General features: G+C 38.9%; 2 protein-coding genes across 4 annotated transcripts in view; one reads left to right on the top strand and one right to left on the bottom strand.

Moving 5' to 3' along the window:
• The window catches only part of CENPP (centromere protein P), a 318,797-nt gene that overhangs the window by 151,592 nt on the left and 140,406 nt on the right, over positions 1-26,799 (bottom strand). The gene's annotated exons all lie outside the window — the stretch shown is intronic.
• ASPN (asporin) overlaps positions 2,694-26,799 on the top strand; it is a 30,210-nt gene continuing 6,104 nt past the window's right edge. The window contains exons 1-6 of the mRNA XM_073352364.1: positions 2,694-2,959; positions 10,289-10,401; positions 16,407-16,620; positions 17,893-18,003; positions 19,626-19,719; positions 21,339-21,477. Of these exons, the coding sequence (XP_073208465.1) occupies positions 2,722-2,959; positions 10,289-10,401; positions 16,407-16,620; positions 17,893-18,003; positions 19,626-19,719; positions 21,339-21,477 (909 nt within the window). The 5' untranslated portion in view covers positions 2,694-2,721. The remainder of the gene's footprint in view (positions 2,960-10,288; positions 10,402-16,406; positions 16,621-17,892; positions 18,004-19,625; positions 19,720-21,338; positions 21,478-26,799) is intronic.

The raw sequence follows: 26,799 nt of genomic DNA, 5'->3' as shown, positions 1-26,799 counted from the left end.
TCTTGGATTCTACATAGAATACCGTAGGATACACTCAGCTCCTCAAATTAAGTCTAAATATCCTAGTAAGTGGACAATTAGAGCAAAAATCAGGCCTCCTGAATCTCAGTTCTGTGTTCCAAACAACTAGACCATGCTGCCTTCTTCAGTTTCAAGTCAAAGCTATCTTTGCTCCTGGACTGGAGTACCTCTTTCATAGATCCACCTAATCAGATTGGTGGACCCAGTTAGGTTTGAATTTTCCATGAAAGACTTATCACATAGCTGAGGACCACTCTATTAACAGTCTAGTGACTAAATATGATGGTCTTTTGTCCCCTGAATTCCACTACTTATGTATACTATCTTCACAGATCACTGGGGTGGTGGTGCGGGGTTAGAGAGAGAGCAAGCATGTAAGGATGAAGTCAGGGAGCCAGTGGTGAATATTATACTCTGAGTCTGACTGATTACAGCAGAGAGAGTTTTTGAAATCCTACGCCATGGCTAAGGTACAAGAGAAAAGCACTTTCTTCATCTCCACTGTAGCATCTAGAAAGTCTTGAACTGCTAAAAAATTCTCAGTGACTGATTAAACCAGACAGCTTCTATTTCAAAGAACTTTTGCTTCTTATTCACTGTGACTATACGAACATAATTGATTGGATTCTAACAACATTGGCTACATCCATGGTAGCTGATCCATGTTAGGAAGGGACAAATCAAATTTATCCCATATTCCATAATTGTCTAATATGAAGCATCTGGTAATGTCTACTGTGAGAAGCAATTTCTATATTCCTAACTGACAACTCCTATATTCCTAACATAGTATCTAATTTTTGCCAGTTTTGCTTGCAAGATTTCTAATGTGCTGAAGGAGTTTCAGTCACATATCTAGCAGATGGAACCATTTTCCATGTTATTAATTAACTCTGATAAGAGGTTTTGGAACTACTTTGACTGTTTATTAACGTTTTCTTTGGGAAAAGGTATTAGCTCTCCTTGGGCAAGCAGTTTAGCCATGCTCAGGAACTCATGTAGATAGTGACAACCTTGATGGGCAGGTTATTAAGAAGGCTGTAGAGAAACAATCTGGAACTCTCCAATTTCTCTGACCCATGTCAATATGATTTTCCACTGGGCATGGAACTGAGACTGCACTTGCTTCAATGGTTGATTACTTTCTTCCAGTCTCGGAGAGAGGATAGGCATCCAGGCAGATTCTTTTAGAGCAGTCTTCAGTCTGATACTATTGGCCACAATGTTTTGTTCACTTGCTTACAGACTCTAACTGGGATAATTCAGTAGTTGCAATGTTACCGTAAATAGAATCATGAAAAGATATTGCTGAGCAATTGCTCATCAGCCTTAGTGGCAATTTCACAGGGTTCTATTTGATCACCCCATGTGTTCAATTTATATGGTGTGCAATGCACTGGGGGAAATTGTCAAGAGATGTGAATTGCCTCAGCATTAATTCACAGAAGATTCAAGGCTCAGGCCTGAATGGTGCAGGCTCCCTGCTTTCCCAAGGATTAGTCAAGGGGAGTGGATGAGATCAATCTGGCACAAGGTAAACCCAGAAATTATTTATTACATATTATTAACAGGCATCATGAACTAACATCTGTCTCTGCTTTTGCAGTAAGATATATGTAATTTGTTGAGATGGTCTGAAATTTGGGAGTGTTTCTGGATTCCTAAATAGCATTAGTAGTGTAAAAAATACTTTTTAATCTACATATGCTAGACTATTCCTCTGATGTGGATATAGCCCAATTGATTAACATCTTTGAGACCTCTGCACTGGATTACTACATGGGACTGGGATCAGCCATAAGTTACAACCGTAAGTCTCATCTATTTAGATTGTAAGCTTTTCAGGGCAGACTGTCTATGACTCTGTCCATGTAGTACTCCAAGAACAATCGTGCCCTAATCTTGGGGTTTGGGCCTACAGGTGCTCCTGTAACACAAATAAAAATATTACTTCTGTTCCCAGGGATGGGCATTGGCTTACAGTTAATTTACAGGTACAATTTAAGTCTCTGATTTTAAACAATACAGACCTATACCATTTGGATCTTTGTCACATAAAAGATCAACTCTTTCCCTATATGCCATTGCAACAATAGTAATAAGTGCAGGGCTTTTACCAGGAATCTTTAGATCTGAATACGTAAGACAAGAGGCAAGTTGATTCTGGGTTTGAGAACTTACAACTGTAGATTTTTTTCCTCCTCAAATTTGAGGACATGACCAGAGAATGTTCTGATGGATGCATTTTATATCTCATATAACTATTTCCCATCCCCCTAGATGCAATAGGAACAGTAAGTCTGTTTAAAACATACTGCAATTTAATGCTAACAGACATCAGAGGATTAATAAACTGGGATCATATCCTAAAAACTTGTAACAAGTTTTGCTACAAAACTCACATACAACATGTCTCATAAGTCTGGAGCTCACTGTACCACGCTCAAAACCTATTTCAGGGCATTATCAAGAGACCTTTTAATTGAGCTCAATAAACTCCTTAACTGTTGCATCAGCATCAACTATTCAGCAACTTCATTCTTATTCTTTGTAAGAATCATTTTTGGCTCTGGCCAAAGAGTGTTACAAGAGATGAATTAAACTAGAAGTATGAAGAAGTTATCTGTAGTTCTACATTTTCTAACTTTGGCTATATTTTGTTCTTTTCCCCCCAAGATTAGTTATTCTCCGTGAGAAGACATGAAAGAATATGTGTTGCTTCTCTTCTTGGGTTTGTGCTCTGCTAAACATTTCATTGGCCCTTCACACTTTACATTAAAGCATATGATGCTGCAAGATATGGAAGATGAAAATGATGATGATAACTCTCTATTTCCAACTAGAAGACCAATTCTGCAACAAGTTCCTTTTGATATATTTCCAGTATGTCCCTTTGGATGTCAGTGTTATATGAGAGTTGTCCACTGCTCTGACCTTGGTAAGAATAAATCTGCATGTCTGTCTATCATGGGAATTATTCTTTGGAAATTTTTTAAAGAGGTGAATTCTGCATTTCCATGAATTATGAATTTATGAAACAAATCGTGTTTTGAGGGATAAAGTAGTATTAGTTTTCAAGGAGACTAATGTTTTTACTACTAGATTGTTTCAGTCAGATTTCCAAAGGATATCATCTATGAAGTTCTCTCTCTGAGGCCTTGTCTACACACACACAACTTATACCAATTTGTTCAATACCAGTTTAGAAACTGATGTAATTAAAATCAGTGCAACCTCCTTGTGTGAGGGTTGACTTGTATCAATGTAGTTGAAGTTGGTAAGCAATTTAGACTACATAAAACTCATTTCCTTAATAGTAAAATGCTATTTTATTTAGACAAATATTTCCTTTCCCATCTGTTAACAAGATTATTTCGATCCAAAGATGAGAGAATAATGCCTACAAAACATAAGAACTAAAATTTTCAGAGAGACACATTCTGCCTTCACATATTCCCTTTATTTCAATGGAAATTGTACCAAAGTATATGAGGACAGACTATGACCTGTATCAAATGTGCAATGTCTTGTATTTGTATTAGAGAAGTCCCTACTCCCTTCTCCCATAAAAGTTTATATCTAAAAAAGTATCTACTAGAATTTGTGGGGGTCAACAAGCATGCAGACAAAGGAGATCCAGGGATATAGTGTATTTAGATTTTCAGAAAGGTCCCTCACCAAAGGCTCTTAAGCAAAATAAGCAGTCATGGGATAAGAGGGAAGGTTTTCTCATGGATCGGTAACTGGTTAATGTATAGGAAATAAAGGGTAGGAATAAATGGTCAGTTTTCAGAATGGAGAGAGTAAATAGTGGTGTCCCCCAAGGATCTGTAGTGGGCCCAGTCCTATTTAACATATTTATAAATGATCTGGAAAAAGGGGTAAACAGTGACGTAACAAAATTTGCAGATGATACACAACTACTCAAGATGGTTAAGTCCCAGGCAGACTGCGAAGAGCTACAAAAGGATCTCACAAAACTGAGTGACTGGGTAACAAAATGGCAGATGAAATTTAATGTTGATAAATGCAAAATAATGCACATTGGAAAATATAATCCTAACTATACATATAAAATGATGGGATCTAAATTAGCTGTTACCACTCAAGAAGAGATCTTGGAGTCACTGTGGATAGTTCTCTGAAATCATCCACTCAATGTGCAGCAGCAGTCAAAAAAGCAAACAGAATGTTGGGAATCACCAAGAAAGGGGCAGATAATAATACAGAAAAATATCATATTGCCTCTATATAAATCCATGATATGCCCACACCTTGAATACTGCATGCAGATGTGGTTGCCCCATCTCAAAAGAGATATACTGGAATTGGAAAAGGTTCAGAAAAGGGCAACAAACATGATTAGGGGTATGGAACAGCTTCCGTATGAGGAGAGATTAATAAAACTGGGACTTTTCAGCTTGGAAAAGAGGCGACTAAGGGGGGATATGATAGACGTCTATAAAATCATGAGTGATATAAAGAAAGTAAATAAGGAAGTGTTATTTACTCCTTCTCATAATACAAGAACAAGGGGCCACCAAATAAAATTAATAGGTACCAGATTTAAAACAAACACAAGAAAGTATTTTTTTCATGCAATGCACTGTCAACCTCTGGAACTCCTTGCCAGAGGATGTTGTGAAGGCCAATACTATAATGGAGTTCAAAAGGGAGCTAGATAGATTCATGGAAGATAGGCCCACCAATGGCTATTAGCCAGGATGGGCAGGAATGGTGTCCCTAGCATCTGTTTGCCAGAAGCTGGGATTGGGTGACAGGGCATGGACCACTTGATGATAATCTGTCTGTTCATTCCCTTTGGGGCACCTGCCATTGGCCACTGTCAGAGGACAGCATACTGGGCTTGATGGACCTTTGGTCTAACCCAGTATGGCCATTCTTATGTTCTTATGTTGATTTGCAGAGTGGCAGATCACATGACAACAGAAAAGGATGACAAGAGACAAAAGCCACAAATCAACCGCAAGAAAATTATAATGCAAGAGCATGGAAAGAATATCAGTTATTTGTCTAGGTTAAGACTGAATAGCATAACCATAATGATGACATTTTCACCAAAGGAAAATATGTGAACAACACTAAGATTCATAGATATATAATATAGTACATAAGGATCACGATCTCTATAATTAATGACTATAGTCTCTATCTGTGTAAGTCTTTGTCGTTAGGCTTTATATAATTCAAGGATGCCAATAGGTTGTTTTAACTGGAGTTTATAACAAAATTGGGTATTCTTAAAGAAAAAGGTGGTTTTTTTTTAAATTTCCCCTCCCCATTCCCTCCACTGGTTCATTTTCCTCTCCCTTGTTATCCTCACCCCTCTATCATTCCCGCCAGCTCTGCCTACTCTTCCACTTTCCATCCTCATCTGCCCACTCCTCCTGCCAACACAAATCCTCCCACATCTAGATACCTCTCCTCACCTCTGGTGACATTTGCCTATGGGCCTCCCTCCATTCTCACCCTTTCCTCCTCCTACACCCATCTCTGCCACCATATCTGCTCTTCTCATGCCACAAGTCTTAACCCCAAGCCCATCCTCCTTCTTTCTCCCTTTTTCTTGCTTTCTCTGGAATGTCCATTCAATCCCTGAAAAGATTACTGCCATCCACAACCTCTTCATATCTCGCTCCTTCCAGTTCTTGGCTCTCACAGAATCCTGGATCCCTTCATATGATCATGCATCTACAGCTTGGCTCTATCAAAGAGGCCTGTCCTCTCAAGCTCCCCTTGATGGATCAGACTGGGTGTGCTTCCTCCTCCCTTTTCCCACTCCTTCTCTTCATGAACTGCACTGTATCTGACTCTCCTCTCCCTCTTCATGTTGCTGTCATCTACCGTGCACCCAAGTCTTCCCCATCAGCCTTCCTCTCTGATCTGTGCACTCTCTCTTTCTCTCTTCACAATTCCCCTCAGCCTTGGTGAAAGCAAGATTTTTTTTAAATTCCAGAATCAGAAATTTGTGTAAATTTCCTGATCATATTCTCTCTCTAACATCGATACTCTGTCTAGAGAATATGCTCTTACATTATTAAAAAATAGTTATATACATGAATTTCATCAAAAATTCTTTTAAGAATGATATTACTTCCACAAGGTATGGAAGAAACCTTTTTACTTCTAGAACAGTTTATAATGAAGGCAACATCTTTTTTTTCTGCTTCCATTACAGTCAAATGGCAAAATTCCCATTCTTTTAGGTCCCAGTTCAGAAAGGTAACTATGCACATGAACAATCTTAAGAGCATGAATAATCCTTTGACTTCGATGGGAGTACTCATATGCTTATAGTTGAGCAGAATACCTTGCTGAAATGGGACCTAAAATAGGAGCAGACACATGCTTAGTTTTTATAAAAACTGTTAATGTTCTATCCTAGAACTGAATTCACACACATATTTAAATCAGAGCGAAAGAAATATATTTTAGTATTCCACACATCATCAGAATTCAGAAATATTAATGAGGTTGTCACAGGGTGCTCTACTCACTGCAGGACAGCCCTGCCTCCTGGCGATTCTGGGGATTAGCTCTGCCAGGCTGACACCTCTTCCAGTGATCACTCTCCATCACTCCGTCTCTTTCCCTCTCTGTGGTGCCTCTCTCGTTCCAGGAACTGCAACCTCCTCTTTATGACTTGGACCTCCAGCCAGGTCATTATATGGTTTCCTATCAAAGTCCCTTCTCACTAGCAGTCTCAGGCAGTCTTCCCTTTCACTGTGCCATAGTGCCACTCCCTCAGTGTCTGGAAGGGAAACCTGGGCCCGCCTTCTAATCCAGGTTCCTAGCCCAGGGACCCTGCAACATGCAGCCAAGATCTGTTCAGTCCCTAATCTTGGTGTTTACTCCCTAGGCTGCTTCCTGCTTTGCATTCCTTCTAGATCCTGCTCACTTCAGGGTATGCCCTTCCCTCAGGGTCAGGCGCCCTGGATCCTACTCTTTCCCTGCGTTCTCTACTTCCCTCTCTACTGAACAGAGGGTGACAACTGCCTTCCACTCAGCAGCCTTTGCTACTGCCAGCTGCCTGGGTTCATACTAGCCCAAGTCCACCTATGCTCAGGTGAGCTTCCCTCTAATCAAGGCTCGCCACCCAACCTACATCTCACTCATTTGCTGCTTAATGGCTGATTGGGCCTGCCTGGCCTAATCCAGCCCTCACAAACCAGTGCGCGCGCGAACACAAAAACAAAACAAACCAACACACACACTCACCTTTCTTTACTGAAGTTTTTGTTGTTTTAAGATCTTAGCTTACATAATATCCATCTTTATATTATACTACAAAATCTTGCCAAGGATAAGAGACCCATGCCTATACCCTTTGAAGGTCTATTCTTCTAAGAAATATAACCATGCTTAACAATCATAAATGTGCTTGTCATTTCTCTTTAAGTTTATATTTTTTTAACTGAAGAGTTCGTTTAACAGGAAACACTCTAAAAATTTATAGTAAAATAAGACTAACACTGTACTGATTTTCTAATGAACCCACTATTAATATATTTAGTGACCAAAGAGTAACACAAAGAATAAAATACCATATAACTAATAAAGATCCTTATGCTCAAAATAAAAACAGCACAGCAATTTCTTCCTAAGAGTTATCAAAACCACAGGACTTCTGTACAGGATATAGAGCAGAACATGCCACTTAAATAACAAATAGAATCTACCACTCTTTTAACTACAAAAGTAAAGAATAAACTAAATTAAATGTTCAACAACCATAAAGAACAGTATTGGTAGATCTAAGAGCTATATTCCAGTACATAAGAATGTACGAAAGGCCATACTGGGTCAGACCAGTGGTCCATCTAGCCCAGTATCCTGTCTTGTGACAGTGGCCAATGCCAGGTGTTTCAGAGGGAATGAACAGAACAGGCAATCATAGAGTGAGCCATCCCCTGTCGTCCATTCCCAGCTTCTGGCAAACAGAGGCTAGGGACACTCAAAGCATGGCTTTCCACCCCTGTCCATCCTGGATGATAGCCAAAGGTGGAGCTATCCTCCATGACTTTATCTAGTTCTTTTCTGATCCCTGTTATAGTCTTGGCCTTCACAACATCGTCTGGCAAAGAGTTCCACAGGTTGACTGTGCACTGTGTGAAGAAATACTTCCTTTTGTACTGTAGCCCTGTATCAGCACATTTTCTACCAATGAGCAAAGCTCTTAACCTTCAAACCTGCTCATTTGCAACACAAGCCCTTACAATGTGTGACACGTATGTTTTAGTTTATGTCAACTCATTATTTAAAAATTTTTTTAAAAAAGGGAAAAACCTGTTTTTATGGATGTTTTCCTCATTATCTGAATAAAATAAACAACTTTTGCAATCTGTAACAGGGTAATTGTAATTGGGTGCCCTGTTACAGGTTGCAAAACTGTTTTATTAAATTCAAACACTTAGAAAAGAATCCATAAAACAGATTTTATATTTAAAATAATTATACATTTGTCAATTATGGCACATGCCATTAAACACAGGCCATCTTGAACCCAGGTACTAGGGAGAGTTCTTGTGGGATACCACCACCTTTATTTCAGCCCTTTCCATATTAAGTACACCTTCCTCCCCCAGAACAAGTACTGCTGTCTGGACTCTACCTTAGGAGTGCTATACCCTCTTCTTCCCCACTGCCTTCCTGAGGCCATGGTCTGAATTCTCTCCTATCTGGAATCTCCTGTCAGTTCCTGCTTAGTTTCCCATCCTTCCCTGATAGGCCTTTCTCCAGTTCCTGGATGGGAGGAAGTGGGGAGAGAGGAACAGAGGGTCCACAGCTGCAGGCAGCAGCCTCTGTCTCATATAATATATGTGCAATGGGATGGAAGCCGAACCAGGTCTGACAGTGAGCCTTTTACAGAGGATAAGATTGTATTTCCTATTGCATGCTGTTGTTCTAAACTTACATTTTATGTTTAATGAAGAAGTGTATATTGCTCAAATTAATTTACATTATTTTGGGGATTCAAACTCAAGTTTAAAAAGGCACAGTTAGAAATCCTCAGAATTCGTCTATTCATGACAGCCAGCAACCAAAGCTGAAGACAATAAGATCATTAACTGGAGCAGCAAAAAACAAAACTAAACCCTGAACTCAGGTTGCCAAATACAAGAAGTGGGACTGATCTGATTTTAAAATGTGTTAAACATCCAAGGTGAAATTCATTGCAATGCAGAAGACCAATGAAAAATCCCTCCACACCCCACTTTACTTCTCCTCAACGAAACTTCCACTCTGTATTTAAAGTCATATCTACTTACTTTACTGACAAATAGTAGCTTTTACTCCTCTTAATTCTGAAGAACACAAAGTACTCTGGAAGAACACACCAGATTCAATTCTGCCTTATAAATCAATAGTTAGCAAAGAAAAATAAGGACTACATTTGAATTTCAGATCAAAGGTAGAGATTACATTACAAATAGTTTTTTAAAAATCATATTTTGACTTGTAAACTGATCATACATAATATGAATCCACTGAATTATTGAATCCCATGAAGCCACTTTATTGTAACTTTTCTAATCATAACCATTTAGTTTAACAAGCAAAGAGGATATGTACATTTTATTTTGAGTAATCCTAACAAACTATTTTTTACTGAAAGTGCAAGTGAAGATAAATCTCGTTATTTTAAAATGTCCTGTATAGAAGAGTACCATCATGGGAGTCAAGAGAGCTGAGCTCTATTCTAACTCAGTATGATCTCTCTGTGTCATAGTTTACCCATCTGTGAAATGGAGAAAAAATGCTTATCTGTTTTTCTAAAACACTTTGAGATCTATGAATTAGAAACGTGTTTAAGTATTATTATTTATTTTCAATATCCAAGCTTCTTAAAGTACAAAAAGTAGACTAGGCAGTTTAACTTTTTATTTTATACAGTCAATTCCTACTCAGTTTCACTTTCTGGTGCCTACACTTTAAGAGGAAGATACAATCTTTTGGGAAAATGACAGATGAATTTTATACTTTTAAAAAGAAACTGTTTCAATGGAATACTGAAAACAATTCATGGGAATTGTGGGCTGATGTTGAGCTTTGTATAAATATGAAACTTTTTTTGAAAGCTAAAATTATAAGCTAAACTTACCTAACAACTTATGTATTCAAAGCAGAACTAAAAACCACACATTTACATTGTCATTGTGTTATCCTGCTTAGCAGTTAATGGTTTTCTGTATATCAACATAGTAGGCATTTATATATATTTTTGTTTATCATTAACACTAAATAGGTTTGACTTCAATACCAAACAATATTCCATCTGATACTCGCATGATAGACCTTCAAAACAACAAAATTAAAGAGGTCAAGGAAAATGATCTCAAAGGACTCACATCACTTTATGTAAGTTCGTTATTTTCTGATTGAGTCTTATTTAGGCAACTAAGATTTTTATTCATTTATTTATTTATATAAGTTATATCCTTCCTTCTACAATAATTTAGATGAATTAGAATAAAATATTTTGATACCTTCAACTCTGGGTGCATACACATTACAGACTGCAATCTTGTCAGTTTACATGGAGCTCACAACATCTAGACACATGCCATGGGCAGGGAAAATACATTCAAGCTTTTAAATACCCAGAGAGAAATTTCTCTCAGCTTTAACTGATTATAAGACAAATTCCCACTCTCCCCATCTAAGAACTGTAACCAACAGCCATAAACTTAATCCCACATGTGAAGCAGATGTCAGGGAGGAATTTTCAAAAGCACCTAACTCTGCCTCCATTGAAGTGAATGGTAAAACTCCCATTAACTTCAAATGAAACAATGTAAGGCCAACACTGAGCTCCTTTGAAAATCCTGTCTGCCTTATTAATTCTTTAAGATATAGGTAAGCATACTAAGTTAAAATAATATGAAAATGATTAAAAATTATGATGAGAAAATGACACTTTAAAACTAGACTATATCAATGAGACAGGATTGTACCTGATACTCCCTTCCAGCAGTGCAAGGAAAATAGGACAAGCTGGGGTGACTGGGAGGTCTAGATCAGGAAAATCTGTATAAACAATTATGGTAAACAAAAATAAAAATCACATGCTTTTTGCAAAATCCCTCCTATCTCACACATATTTGAGATTTTTTCCCCATATCTTCTATCTCCTCACAGCTCATGGAGTATATCTTGGTTTCTTTAATAGTCTCTTAATTCAGTTTTTAGACATAATAGACAGCCACCACACACAAAAAGAAAAGAAAATAACAAATCCACACCTGAACTCAAAGTAAAAAAAAAAAAAAGTCAAGTCAAGTCAAGGTCAACTGACCAACAAGGAGTACCTTAAAAAGGGACTCCCAATTTCATGGTAATAAATACAGGATAGATAGATTTGACTGATGGAAAAAGTCCTTTCCAACAGCACTTGGTTTCTCAACAACAAATGAAAGTTTAGCAAATCTAATTTACTCCGCAGTCTATCAATAGAGCTTTTACTTATTGTGGATTCATTGGTAGTAGAGAAAATAGGTATTATACAACCTTAGTGGTTGCCACACGTAGTGTCTACTTGTGAAATGCATTGTATGCAGACGCAAAAATGTAATCAATATGAACGTTACAGGAAGTTAACAAAGAACTAATTTTTTATTTAAGTGAACACTAACTGATACTAACCTCCAGTGTAAGAACACAGAGATTAATCAAAAAAAGAAAGGTTTCAGAGTAACAGCCGTGTTAGTCTGTATTCGCAAAAAGAAAAGGTTAGTCTCTAAGGTGCCACAAGTACTCCTTTTCTTTTTGCGAATACGGATGCATCCAATGAAGTGAGCTGACCAAGTATGCATCTGATGAAGTCGGCTGTAACCCATGAAAGCTTATGCTCAAATAAATTTGTTAGTCTCTAAGGTGCCACAGGTACTCCTTTTCTTTTTGCGAATACAGACTAACACGGCTGCTACTCTGGAACCAGAGATTAATCAGGAGCCATTACTAATTACTAAGGCTGCAAGTCTGTCAGAGAAGTCATGGATTCCATGACTTTCCGGGACCTCTGCAGCTGCCGGTATGGCTGACCCCAGGGCCGCCCGAGCAGCTGCTGGGGCAGATCCCAGGGTGAGACGTCCAGGTGGCTGCTAGGGAGGCCTCAGAGCCGGCGGCTGGGGCAGACCCTGTGGTCAGTCGCACGGCTGCTGCTGGGGCAGCCCTGGGGGCAGTGGCACTGCTGGGGCAGCCCTAGGGCTGCCCAAACAGTGGCTAGTACCACTGGCCCTGGGGGCCGCTGGAGCAGCGGTCCCGGAGCAGCAAGGGTTTCAGGGTCCACACTAGGGGCCATCAGAGCAGCGGTCCCTGGGGGCCTCGGAGAAGTAGGTGGCGGGGGCTGACCTCCAGCCCCAGTCTAATAGGGTTGCTCAGAGTTTAGACTGTGTGCTTATATTTTATTGTGGTAACTAACTCTGACTTTTTACCTGTCACTTATAATCACTTAAAATCTACGTTTTGCAGTCAATAAATTTGTTTAACTGTTTATCTTTACCAGGGAGTTTGCCTGAAGTGTTTGGTAATCTGCTCACGTTTGCAAAGGCTAATGTATATCCACTTTCCATTAATGAAGTGGTGAACCAATTAATAAATGTGCATTTCTCATATTGAGCCGTGCAAGACGGTATATTCCTGAGGTACAGTGCTGGGAGCTGGGGTATTTGGCTCTGGTGCCTTTCTCTGTGTGATTCATGAGTGGCTCTGGGAGCATTCATGCAATCTAGCTGGGTGTGGGTCTCTGCATGTGGTTGTGTTGAGTGGTGATAGCACCTGGAGGGGTTTAATGCTGGTCACTAACAAGGCATTGTGAGAGACAGCCCAGGCTGGATAGAGTTAAGGGGGCACAGTGGTCCCACAGTCCTAGGCTGCACCCCGGGGATCCCATCACAGAGAGTAACAACATTTTGACAGTACTCTCTGAAGCAGTGGAAAGTAGAAACATGAACAGTCATGACACTGAAATATAAAAGTATAATCTTATGTGCAAAATAATCTCAAGTAACACAATGTATCGATCATACTCACATGGCAGGCCCTCAACTAGTGAGGCAATGATTTCTAGAAGACCACAGAGAAAGCAAGATTAAGAGACCTATCAAAAGGAGGGATATTTGTTTAAATGAACAGAAAATAATTTAAAGTACATCAGAGTTCAAATATAATGGAAAGTAAGACAAATGAAATGTTTTTGTTGTTATATACAATTTACCCATTCCTTTTAATTCTGGCTGGGCAGATTTTCATTAATAAACCATTTCGAATACATCAACCTCCTCTCCAGTAGCAGTACTTAGACAGAGACAAAAGTCTTGAAAAGGACTGAGATATGACAGTGGGGAGAAAATATTTTATTCCTCCCCTTTACCATAATTCCTAATTTTCCCATATTATACCTCATACAATTTATTTACTTGCTCTTTTTTCAGTTCTTGCAGGGTGCTGAGCACATTCAACATCCTTTGACTAAAACATGAGTAGAGGACTCTCAGTACATCACACGATTTAACCTTCGAATCTCTCTAACATACTGCCTGTTTCCCTCTTTGTTTGACTTTTCACAATATGCCCATCCTCCTTTCCCCACATCCACCAAGGGCACTTTTTGTCCCACAATAATCATGGGGAATTGAAAGCTGGTGTTGAAAGATAGCAATTTCAGTTGGGATATTTGTTTTATAAAAAACAAAAAATTAACATAAAACAACAAAACAAATCTAGATGGAGACAGTCTGCCAGTCCAAAATGGGGGCGAGCACTTCTTGATGCCAGTTAGAAAATAAATCTAACTCTTTCCTCATTATTTGGCTTTCCCAACTGTATTTAGCTGTATTGGCTCATGGCCTTCAAAAATGTGACTACAGTATCACTGGTATGTTATATCTGAAACAATGAATATATAAAAAAGCAGAAATCATACGATTTATTCCCATCAGTAGACATGTCATTTTGCTTACTACACTGAACAGTAAACAGTCAGCAAAAGGAGCAAAATATTTGTTGCACAGCTTGCTTTAACAATCATGAGAATATGAGATTAGCTTCCCTCTCACAATCACTCATCTTTGCTGCATCCCAACAGCACTTTTCTCTTACTTTTTGTGGAAGCTTCAAGTTCTCGGTACATTTTTTGAGTAATTCAATTTTTATGGATTTTACGATTAAGTAAAACATACAACATGCAAGATGTTTTAAAACAAAAGCTATTGGAAACAAAAGCGACTGCATTTATGCAGTCAATTATTAGTAAGTAAGTTCTCATTTCCAAGTCTCAGTATGTATGTTAAATTAGAAATCAGGAACTCTTTAATGACCTGAAAATCAAAAAGTAATCCTATAAAAAGCATGGACAAATTGCTAAGGATGAGTACAAAAGAATAGTGCAACCATGTAGGGACAAAATCAGAAAGGCTAAAGCACAAAATGAATTACATCAAGCAAGGGACATAAAAGGCAATAAGATGACATTATTTAAATACATGAGGAGCAAGGAAAATGTAGGTTATCCTCTGCCTCAGCAGGGAAGGAGAGCTAATAACAGATGACATCAAAAAGGCTGAGGTGTTTAATACCTACTTGGCTTCAGTCTTCACTAAAAAGGTTAATAACAACCAGATAATTAACATAGTTAATATTAATATCCAGGGGAAAGGAACACAAGCCAAAATAAGGAAGTTAAAGAATATTTAGATAAGTTAAATGTATTCGAGACATCAGGGCTTGATAAAATTCAACCTGGGGTACTTAAAGGAACTAGCTGAAGCAACTTTGGAACAGTTAGCAATTATCTTCAAGAACACATGGAGACAAGTGAGGTCTCAAAGGACTGGAGAAGGGCAAACATAGTACCTGTCTTTAAAAAGGGAAACAAAGAGGACCCGCGGAATTATAGACCACTCAACCTAATTTTGATACCTGGAAGGATATTGGAACAAATCATTAAACAATCAATTTGTAAGCACCTAGTAGATAATAGGGTTATAAAGAATAGCCAGTGTGGATCTGTCAAGAACAAATTATACCAAACCAACATAGTTTACTTTTTTGACAGGGTTACTGACCTAGTAGATGGGGAAAGCTGTAGCTGTGATATATTTTGATTTTAGTAAGGCTTTGGACATGCATGACATTCTCATAAACAAGCTAGGGAAATGTGGTCTATAATTACTTTAAAGGGGTGCACAACTGGTTGAAAGATCATATTCAAAGATTAGTTCTCATTGGTTCACTGTCAAGCTAGGTGGACGCATCTAGTCCACCTAGGGTCTGTCCTGTGTCTTGTTCTATTCAATATTTTCACTAATGACTTGGATAATGGGTTGGAGACCATGCCATAAAAATCCGTGGATGACATCAAGCTGAGAGGCGTTGCAAGCACTTTGGAAGATAGGATTAGAATTCAAAACAGCCTTGACAAATTAGATGATGGTCTGAAAACAACAAAATGAAATTCAATAAAGACAAGTGCAAAGTATTACACACAGGAAGCAAAAATCAAATGCACAACTACAAAATGGGGAATAACTAGCTAGGAAAGGATAGAGGGGGGAGGTTATAGTAGAATCACAAGTTCAATGTGAGTCAACAGCGTGATGCAGCTGCAAAAAAGGCTAATATTCTAGGTTGTACCAATAGGAGGGTCGCATCTAAATCATGAGAGTTAATTGTCCCATTCTACTCAGCACTGGTGAGGCCTCAGCTGGAGTACTGTGTCCAGTTCTGGGCACCACACTTTCAGAAAGAAGTGGACGAACTGGAGAGTCTCCAGAGGAGAGCAACAAAAGATGATAAAAGGTTTAGAAAACTTGACTATGAGGAAAGGGTTAAAAAAACTAGACATGTTTAGCTTTGGGAAAAGAAGACTAGGGGCAGAGGCTGACCATCTTCAAATATGTTAAGGTCTGCTATAAAGAGAATGGTAAGAGGATGATGATCAATTGGTCTCCTTGTTAACCCAAAGGTAGGACAAGAAATAATGGGCTTAATCTTCAGCAAGGGAGGTTTATGTTAGAAATGAGAAAAAACTTTCTAACGGCAAGGGTAGATATGCTTTGGGATAGGCTTTCAAGAGAGGTTGTGGAATCCCAGTCATTGGAGGTTTTTAAGAACAAGTTGGACAAACATCTGACAGTGATGGTCTAGGTATACTTGGTCCTGCATCAGTGCAGGAGGCTATATGCCTCCTGCACTGATGCAGGACCAAGTATACCTAGACCAAGGTGCCTTCCAGCCCTACATTTCTACTACTCCATAAAAAATGCATATGTAATTACTAAAAATATTTATCAATGTCCTCACAAATGCATGATCATAAAAATCCAATATAGATACTGTTTTCTTACTTTTCACATATTTCTTAGGCACTGGCTTTGAACAACAACAAAATATTTAAGATCCACCCAAAAGCCTTTCAATCAACAAAGAAGTTGCGACGGCTGTACTTGTCCCATAACCAGTTAACTGAGATCCCAGCAAACCTGCCAAAATCTTTAGCAGAGCTACGAATTCATGATAATAAGGTTAAGAAAGTACAAAAGGAAGCATTTCAAGGAATGAAGGCTTTACATGTTTTGGGTAAGTCCGTCTTATTGGAACAGTATTAAAATGACTGCATGTCACCAGTCGACAAAAATATTTCAGGATTGCATTAAGCAATATGGCAAATGTGCTAATAAATACAGTACAGACATCATAGCTAATCTACATACACAACTCCAAGAGCATGAGAGTTCTATACAGAGTGACTGCATAATCGGGTCGTAAATCACTATGGAAATATTATAGAAGTTTTATTAGCTTTATTAATAAAATGTTATTTTGCCAATTTTACTAACACAAGTTGGTGAAAATGCTAAATTGCTACATGTTCTTGAAAAACAGCTAAATTCAGAATGAAATTCATCTACATCCAAATATTAATGATCTTGTGAGGCAGCTGGCCAAAACCTTGGGTTCAGCTACAACCTCAAATGAGTTGGCTCCGTCACAGCTCAGCTTCTTTACTTATTCTTTCTATGAAGGTTGATCACTGAATTTGAGAGGTCACATTTCATGGACAACTGATTATGATGCCATGGATTTCACCACAGAAGAAAACACAAAAGCTAACTCAGGACAGGGGAAAAAAAGGCTCAGATTCAAAAATGCAAAATCTGAAGTAGCAGCAAAGAATATATATTTACTGGCAAACTTTGTTTCCTACATGTAGTTTCTGTTCATATGTTCCTTATATAGAAGTTCCTCTTTAAAGCAAGATATCTATATTAGGGAAAATTTGACACACCATCATCAATTAAAGCATCTTTTATTTGCTTTACATAAATGAAATTCAAATCTACCTAACTGTATAGGTAGTGGGTCAGGTTTTGGTAACTCCGCAGGTCAAAACATGCAATCCTTACTCAGGCAAAACTGTTAGAGACATGTACCTCTCCAAAGAGGCCAACGGGTAGCACCCAGCTGCTCCTGCATAGCCAACGGGAGCCACTTCAAAATTCCAATTATAATCCATGATCATAGTGAGGTTGATGGAGCTCCAGACTGTTTTGCAATGCAGAATTCGGTGGGAGGGAGAGGGCAGGGTTGATTTGCCATTTAAAAAGAAGTATGCACAAACTGCATAATCCCAGGACAATCTCCTCTGAATTATAGCATGGAAATTTTAAAACTCAGTCATGTAAACCATGGTTTTGTTTTGTTTTTTTTCAAATCAAATTACCAAAACAGTCATAATGATTACAAGTGAGGTGAAAGCAGAGTTGCTTTTAGTAAATCCTGTATAATTAGACATACTGGAATTAATATGCAATGTGTATTAGTTCACTTATAAAACACTTGCTTTGGCAGAAATGAGTGCAAATCCTTTGGACAATGATGGAATAGAACCAGGTTCTTTTGAAGGAGTGACAGTCTATCACATTAGAATTGCAGAAGCTAAACTGACCTCAGTTCCCAAAGGTATGGGTTCTTTTTTCTAGTAAGGATATGCCCGAATAATCTATAAATCTTTCAGATATGTGCTACGTACAATAAGAATCTTCCCCTACATCAATGTTCTCCTGAATAGCCTGATTTTATATCTATTATTTTTCTTTGAATTTCTGTAGTATAACATTACAATATTCAAAATAATATTTTATATTCCATCCAATGGGTTCTAAATTTGTTCCTCTCTCTCTACTCCATCACAAGCAGCTGCCCATCCTTCCCTTCTGCCTTTTTCATCCTTGGAATGCTGTTACTGAGCACTGGTAGACACTCTCTTATTCTCAGTGGTTGAGGAGATTCACTTCTCCCACTCTGTCCAGATGGTGCATGCCATCTTCATTCAGGTCACGAAGCAGCAGAAACAGTAACAAACCAACCAACAGCAAGGAGGGGCAATTCAGCATAGCCCAGAGAATGAACTGGGCCAGGCCTCCCAACAAATTGCAACTCCCTCTTTTAACTTTCCTCTGGCAGCTTCTCCCAAATGCTTAAGAACCATGCAGGTCTAAGAATACCTGGGAATTAGCCAGTGTCGTAACTGAAAATTGCCACAGATACTTAGTCAGTCAATCTGAAATAACAGTTATTTTCTTTTTTATTCCTCTTCCAAGTAACCTACATAATGATCAACTTTCCAAGTAATACTTCCTTTCCATTCAAATTTTAATTTTTTTTTTCTGTTAACAGCGATGCTTCTCAAGAAGTTGAAGCATTAAGAATCCAAGCTTTTGATTCGACATAGAGGACAATTACTGGATACGATTCCTCCTTGATCATGCCTCTTTGTGAGCACTTAACTTTTCAGATGGGCAAAACACAAACTCCTCCAAAACCACTCTTCATGTCCTTGCTATATTGAGTTACGCCTGGGCTTATGATTATGAGTGAAATGTGATCTTGCACCATTGTGCCTAATAAAACATTTAATCCATGCTAAGCATGATTCTCCACTGGTCTGGGAATCCGTAGGTTATTCCCAAACCTGAACAGCAGCACAATCCAGTACCATCTATAGGCCTGATTCTTTCACCCTTATTTACAAGTAGATACATGGATTTCAGTGAGATTATTCATGGAGTAAATAAAGTATTACTCAACATCAGTGAAGGTGGAAGAGTTTGACCATATAAACAAAAATCCAACAACAATAATTAAAAAGACAGCAGAAATCTAAAGGTATTGGACACTATAATTAAAATACTTATAAAAATATCTAATCAATTTACCAGAACATTTAACTAATCTAGGGTAAGAATAATATATTAATTTATTTTAAAAACAGACCATGAATAATTAGTCAATGTCCATTTATTGTTGATTATAAAATTTCAAGGAGAAAAAACAAATATTCAGGTTGATAATTCTTTTGAAAAACAAACCCTATCGATTTAAACCACAAATGAAGAAGTCTAGAAAAATCAAAAACATAACATACATTTATATCTGCTGAATATTTTTTGATCCGGACATCAAACCAGTCCTATCCAGCACCTTTCCAACCCTCCCCAAAATAAAAGGGAGGAAGTAGTTGAGAATTTAATAAATATAAATATTTTAACCAATTAAATTACATTGATTTTTCTTCCCTTTAGGGCTACCATCCTCTTTACTAGAGCTTCATCTAGATGACAACAAAATTACTGCAGTTGAACTTGAGGATTTTATTCGGTACAAAGATCTTCAAAGGTAAAATGCAATATGTAGAATGATTCCTCCAAGAAGCACTACTTGGTGGAACGTCAAAATTTCCAGGATTTTCTCCATCACTTTTGGCAACCATTTTTGGGATCGGGTACTGTATGGTGAAATAGCTTAAAACATTAATTTTGTAATTACACTAGAACAGTGATGTCCAACTTGTGGCCCAAAGGGCTCTTTAATGTGACTGTTGAGGGAAAACACGATAGAAGAAAATTTGAAATTTGCTTTTGGAGTGATGTTTGGTACACCAGTCTTTGTTTTGACAGAGTGCCTAGGAGCATGCCAAGAGATACCAGGTTCAGGCAAGTACTCTAAGTGCTTCAGGTGCTCAGGCTCTAGAGGCTCTAAATACCTGGCTGGTTCAATCTACTCCACCAACTAACTTCACACGGCCTCCTCCCAGATCTGCACATACCCTGCCTCCATGATCACTTTTCCCAACTGTCTCCTAACTGACACAATTATCCTCCTCTGCTGGAGATCTATTGCCCCCCGAGCAGTGTGGGGAAAAAGCAGCAGCAGACTCATCATATTCCTTTTTACTGTCACATTTCTGCTCAGCAGATTCATCATAATATGTTTCCTGGTACTCTTTTCCCCACGCAGAAAGGGGAGGGCTAGTGAAGAATAACGCAGTTCTGAGCTTCTGCTTCTTTAAGAGGTGGGGAGAAAGGTACTGAGAAAGTGGAGAGCTGGCTGGAGTCATGCAGTTCTTCACAAGGGGGGGGAAAGAGGAAAAAGCAGTAACTAGTGCAGGAGGAACTAGGGCACCCAGCAGAGAGTGCATGGGAAAAGGGCAGGAGAGTATAAGTAGGAAAGTCCCTCTCCAAGGCCCAGCTGGTTCTCTGAAAAAGTGGCTGAGTAACTTTGAATCTAGAATTTGCTCTTAGAAACCTAAACTGGGAGCTGGTTGCAAGGCTTCTAATTCAGTGAAAGCAACTAGAACAGAGAGGAGTGAAGAGAGCTTTACATAATCTTCCCTTCCTCAATTTTGGCCCCTTAACATTTTGAAATAATATTTTTAGCCCTGCAGCTAGTCACTGTCTTAGACTAAGTTAAAGTGTGAGTGACAATTTATGTGAAGAGGAAATCTGAAAGTAGAAAATAAAAGTGAGGTATATGAAGAGTTACACGAAGCTGAAAATGATTAAATTTCGTTATATAAAAATTTTAATTTTTCCTGCTACTGTGTCTATATTATAACAATACAAAAATATTATTTTTCATTGTGCATAAATGTATTGATTGGGTATACTATCTGTTTAAAGAGTATGATTTATTTATACAAATACTGCTGATTTTTGTTTTGTTTTAATGTTTGCTCCTGATAGAATAACTATTGCATACCAACTGAATAACTAATGTACAATTGACCAAATAACTAATGTACAATAGCCCTTTAAGTGAAGCTAAATTGGGCAAATGTTCTGTTCCAGATTAGTTCCATAAAGCAATGCTGATTTATTTTATATCAAAATTAACATTTTTTCCTTTTCTGATTTTTAGTTTTCTCCTGTATACAAAACTTGATTGAAAAGGACGCTCAGCAACGCTGCTATAAATCACCATGTATCAGCAGTTAAGTTTTCTTGTTTTATTTCTAGGCTGGGACTGGGAAACAATAAAATCAAAGATGTGGAAAATGGAAGTTTTTCCAGTATACCAAATGTACGAGAAATACATCTAGAAAACAACAAACTGAAAAAGGTTCCTTCTGGACTACCTGATCTGAAATATCTGCAGGTAATATACTACTACAGATGGTTTTATTTTTATTTTGTTATGCTGCTTAGGGAACATAATTACTCTAACAATTATGTATCTTGGATACTGTTCTTACAACAGATACTCCTGGGGGAATTCTGCGCATCTGCCGACATGCAAAATTCATTTGTCTCGCATAATTTTGTATTTTCCCGCATAAAAAACATTTTGCAGAGGAAATGCTGCAGTTCCGACTTTTGCCCACCAGAGGCCGCTGTGGCGCTAGAACAGCTAGCATGAAAACAGCTGGCTGTTCTGGCGCCTCAGTGGCCTCTGGTGGGAAAAAGGCGGAACTGCAGCATTTCTCAGGCAAAATGTTTTTTATGCTGGAATACACAAAATTCTATGCCCAATGTTGCAGAATTCCCCCAGCACCCTGCCTGTGGAGCCAGGTTAGGACAGAGTGGGGCACACAGGGCTGCTGCAGGGGGTCATACACTGGGGTTCAGAATGGCTAGTGGGGGGACAGACTGGAGCATGGCCTCAGGAGCTAATGGGGTGACAGTGTTGAGCATGGGGATGGGGGCTGCAGAGACCCATGGAAATGAGGGGTAAGGGGACAGGGGCAGATGTACCTGACTGAATGGGAGAGGCTTGGGGACAGTCAGGGTCTGCATCGGGTAGGCTTCTCAACACCCTGACAATCCCACGCCCACATCCAAAGAAAAACCTCCCACCCACACCTAACACCCTTCAGGTTCAGTCCTAGGCTCCTTCTCTCACACTCAGCTCTTCCACTACCCCTGACTGCCCCAAGCCTTTGCACTGCTTCTCACAGGTGCAGGAAATACAGTTCTGTATTGTAATTTAAACGAATTATACAAAGTTCTGTATAATATGCCTCGTAAGGAATCTATTTGTCAAAACAAAACAAAAAATCTTTCTTTTTTTCCCTTTTGGTCCATACTGTTACAGACATACTTGCTGACAGATATTTTGAAATAAATTACCAAAATAATTGTAACTGGCATGATTATATTGTGTTATTTTGACAAATAAAATATGCAGAATTTTCCAAAATTTTTTTTGGTTCCAATTTTTAATTTTTTGGCCCAGAATTCTTCCATGAGTAAACCGAAAAATGGGAAATAATGTATGTGTTTGAAGGGATAACCAAGTACAAGTAACAGAATCACTCAATACAAGCAATTCTCTGCAAAGAAAAAACAGCCAAAAGGTATTTTGTGTGGTAAAGTAATATCTAGTAAGCCAATTGACCAATGGTCCCCCAAAACAGGGCAAATAGGTAATAAGTCAATTTGTAACAGAGGTTTGTACACACACACAGGCTGGGACTGAAATATTTTCATTCCCATGTTGAAAAATATTGATCTCCAAACCTACAAATTTATAAGATTATCTATTAAAATCAAGTTGAAACTGAAGTGTAGCGGGAGAAATCAAGGTGAAATGAATGATGCAGGTTTAAGGTTTGGTATTTAGGAACACACCAAGGTTAGAACAGTAATCAGAATCCAAAATGCTTTCATATGCAATACAATATTGCATAAATTGGAAGAGAAAAGCAGCATGGTAATCAGAATAATGTAACTTTAAGGTCTAATATTTCACAATCTGCCATGTCTATTACTTTATTCTACTGCCAAGCCAGTAACCTAAGTTTACCAACAGTACAGAGTATTTGTTTGTAGCCCTGATAGCTAGCATGACATATTAAGGCTGTAAAATTATCACTAGCATTACTTTAAAAAAAAAAAAAAAAGTATAGTAAGTCAGATACCTCAGACTGCTGATTTTTTTATTTCCCTTGTTAAGGCTGTGTGTTAAACTTAGGCCATGTTTACCAGAAACTTGAACAAAAATAAAATCAGGAATGAGCCAAATCTGCTCATCAGGCAGAGCTGTTAGAGCAATATGTCATATGGTGTAAATGTACTGCTGTTAGCAGAGAACCCAGATATACACAGTACCGGGGAGTGCCAGACCCAGTCTAATTAGGGTGGATAAACCTGTTCAGTATAAAGGATGACTCTTCTAAGTGCTCTAAGAACGGCATTCTTATTGGATCACTTGAAATTTGGTGTGCTCATGGGGGTCTGGGGTAGGGTTAGTGATCCAAATTTGGGGCCATTTGACCAAGGGGGTCATGAGATAAAGCCCTCCCCCACAAAAAAACCCAGCATTTCTTCAGCCTGGCAAATTTCACCAACTTTTTTGAGCACACTGGTGGTCAAACCATGGGTCTGATCATTTTCCAAAGTGTCTCAATCACTGAATATTTACCCCAGCAAGTGGCTCCCACTACTCCTCTGGGGAAGCAGTATTAAAAACATTATTCAACAAAGAGCTAAACTATTGATAGGCTCAAGCCTAACTCTCGTGATTCATGAGCCTAACTCAGACTGATTATATTGTGCATGTGCAGACAGAATATGTAAGAAAATTTCTGGCCAGCCACTTTTCACAGAAGTATGGTGGCTCAGGAGAACATGTTGTGGCCGTTGTACCTGGGCTACACCCAGGCGTGCCCTTCTGGGGCAGATCTGAATCTCCTTCCTTCTATTCTGTGCATGTACTAGGATTTGGGGGGGGCTAACCCTCAGGGAGTGTATGATCCCCTCTTCTTATCCCCCACAGAGCTGGAATCTGGGTGCCCTAGCTTGAAGATGGGGCCAAACTGGGTGGACCATGGGCATGGCTGGGATAATCCTGGCCAAAGCAGGGACAGAGAGTCTAGCTGAGGACCTTGTAGTGGGGGCTTAGGGCCTGGCAAAGTGCACAGTTCAGGCTATATAACCAAGTTAGCATGCAACCCTCCAGTAAGCTGCTGCCTGTGATATGTGTACATGCAGAACTCATAAGAGAATGTCAGTATCATATTTACTGTGAGAGTTATAATTATTGGCCCGCTATACCTTTAAGGTTGTGCCCTGACCCTTTAAAGATTTGGAGCTCTGCTGTAAAGAAAAAAAGAAACAAATTGGGATCAGAAATTGATTGCAGGAAGGTTGTTGGAGTGCTCCGGTGAGACTGAGCTTCTGTGGGACTTGTGAAAGCTGAGTTTGTCTGTTTTTTAGGATAGTAACTTTAACAAACCTCAGTTTTAAAATCATCCTTGGTTTGTGAATGTAACATGCAGCAGCAGAGCAACTTTTTGTGTGTTCATGTCTTCTAAAGTGCCCGTGACTTATTAGGATGGGAAGGGGAGGGTGATCTGGGTAAATTGGGTGGAGGGACCACGTTGCAGGGAATGATGATGGAGTGGAGTGGAGAAAGAAAAACACCAGTCTTTTCTCACATGCTTAAAGTTACAATAACTACCATGTAATAAAAATATCAAGGTTTTGGCTGTGATTTTTCTCACAGACCATCTCAGCAACTACACACTGCAAATCTTTCAAACCATGACCAATATCCCCATTCTGTTATTACCAAGTATACAGAAGGGAGGAGGAATACTTAGGAATCACATAGCAACCATGCTGCCTAGTGGAGAGACCACTTGATTAAGATTATTCCTGGGTCTGCCACAGGCCTGTTAGGTGATCTGGGCAAGTCAATAACCTCTCTCGGTCTCCATTTCCCCACCTGTAAAATGAGGATAATTATGTATAGTGTGTTATTTAAGAGTTAGGTGGTATTATTAATATTATTATTTCCTAGCCACAATTCCACATCAGCTGCAAATGTATATGATGCTACAACTACCTAAATGACCACTAACTACTAAAATAAACATTTCTCTGTTGAAAAAAACTAGGAAATTCACTGACAAGAAACTTAATGCACAGTTAAGATTCCCTTGTGATATCTCATGCCCTTCCAAAAAGTTGAGTTTATTGACACCCAACCCTCTGAAAACCAGGAAATGAAGAGTTAAGGTATTTCAGACTTAAACTTCTGAAAACCAGGAAATACAGAGGTCAAGTACATGCCAACACAACTTTAACCCTGCCCTCTTTGAGCAATGATCCAATATGCCCATAACACATGTAATAACATTCTGCCTTTTCAGATACTGTACATAATTCAGAGAGTAGAGCACATGACAAAGGTAGCACAGAGAATAATGCCTTCGTTTTACTAAGGCAAAACTTGTATTTAAGTGAGTTGTACTTAAAGGCTACCTACATTTGTTTCTCACACACTTGCTAAACCTACTCCCCAGAAAAATACCCAAGCATGATATATTCTGCAACCCCCTGAACTCTTTGTACAATCCTTTTGCTCTCATCCACAGGATTCCATCTAACACTATACTTTCACTTACCCATCATTAAACCCACAGCCCACTCTCGTATCATACATCACTGCTGACAACCCCCAGGGCATGAAGACTCCTGTGTACCACTATTAACACAACCTATATAACTCTATTTTGGATTAAGGAATACTGGATCCCTCAAGATATATATCCAACTCTTTTCTTTCATTTCACAAATGGGGGGCGCTCAGAACCATGGCCCTCTCAGATCTCCTCATACACCATAATGGCAGTTCGACCAAGCTGCTCCAACTAAATCCTCCAGTATTCAAACAGCAACACCTCACAGCTGGATTGCATGCAGATAATTTCTAATGGCTATTGCCAATCCTATAGGGGCAGAGTTAAGGTTTTGTTTCTGTGCATCTCAACTCTGTATTTCCTAGTTGTAAGAAATTTAAGGTTGAAATACCTTTCCATAGACTCTTAGATTCCAGGGTCAGGAAGGACTATTGTGATCATCTAGTCTGATCTCCTGTATAACACAGACCATTGAACTTCCCCAATATAAGTCCTAAAACATATCTTTTAGAATAATAGCCAACTTTGATTTTAAAATTGTCAGTGATCCACTACGACCCTTGGTAAGTTGTTCAAATAGTTAATTAGTCTCATTGTTAAAAATTTACACCTTATTTCCAGTCTTAATTTGTTTAGCTTCGGCTTCCAGCCATTGAATCATGTTACACTTTTCTCAGCTAGATTGACAATCCCATTATTAAATATCTGTTCCCCATGTAGGTTCGTATAGACTGTAATCAAGTCATCCCTTAACCTTCTGTCATCACCTCTTGGGGTGATCTCTTGAGGGGTGTCAGCTTCTCCTGACTGACCCTCCTTAGTTTGCTCTCAGTCAAGTCAGTTCCTGGACCCTCACCTCCCATAAAGCCTGTTAGTCCTTCACTTTTTGGCTTTTCAGTCTCCTGGCAGATTTCTTGGAGGAAAGTCTGGTGCAGGGCTGTTGCTACTTTGCTGTCCAGGCCTTTCTGTCTCCTTTTCCTTCCCTGTACTCTCCCATTTATAGCAGGCCTTGTTTCCTCCATTGGTTGCAGCTGTCAGTGCCTGCCTCCATGATA

Source organism: Lepidochelys kempii, chromosome 7, assembly GCF_965140265.1.
Source record: "Lepidochelys kempii isolate rLepKem1 chromosome 7, rLepKem1.hap2, whole genome shotgun sequence".
NCBI lineage: Eukaryota > Metazoa > Chordata > Testudines > Cheloniidae > Lepidochelys > Lepidochelys kempii.
Note: the sequence above shows the minus strand (reverse complement) of the source record. Positions and strands in the feature narration are given on the sequence as shown.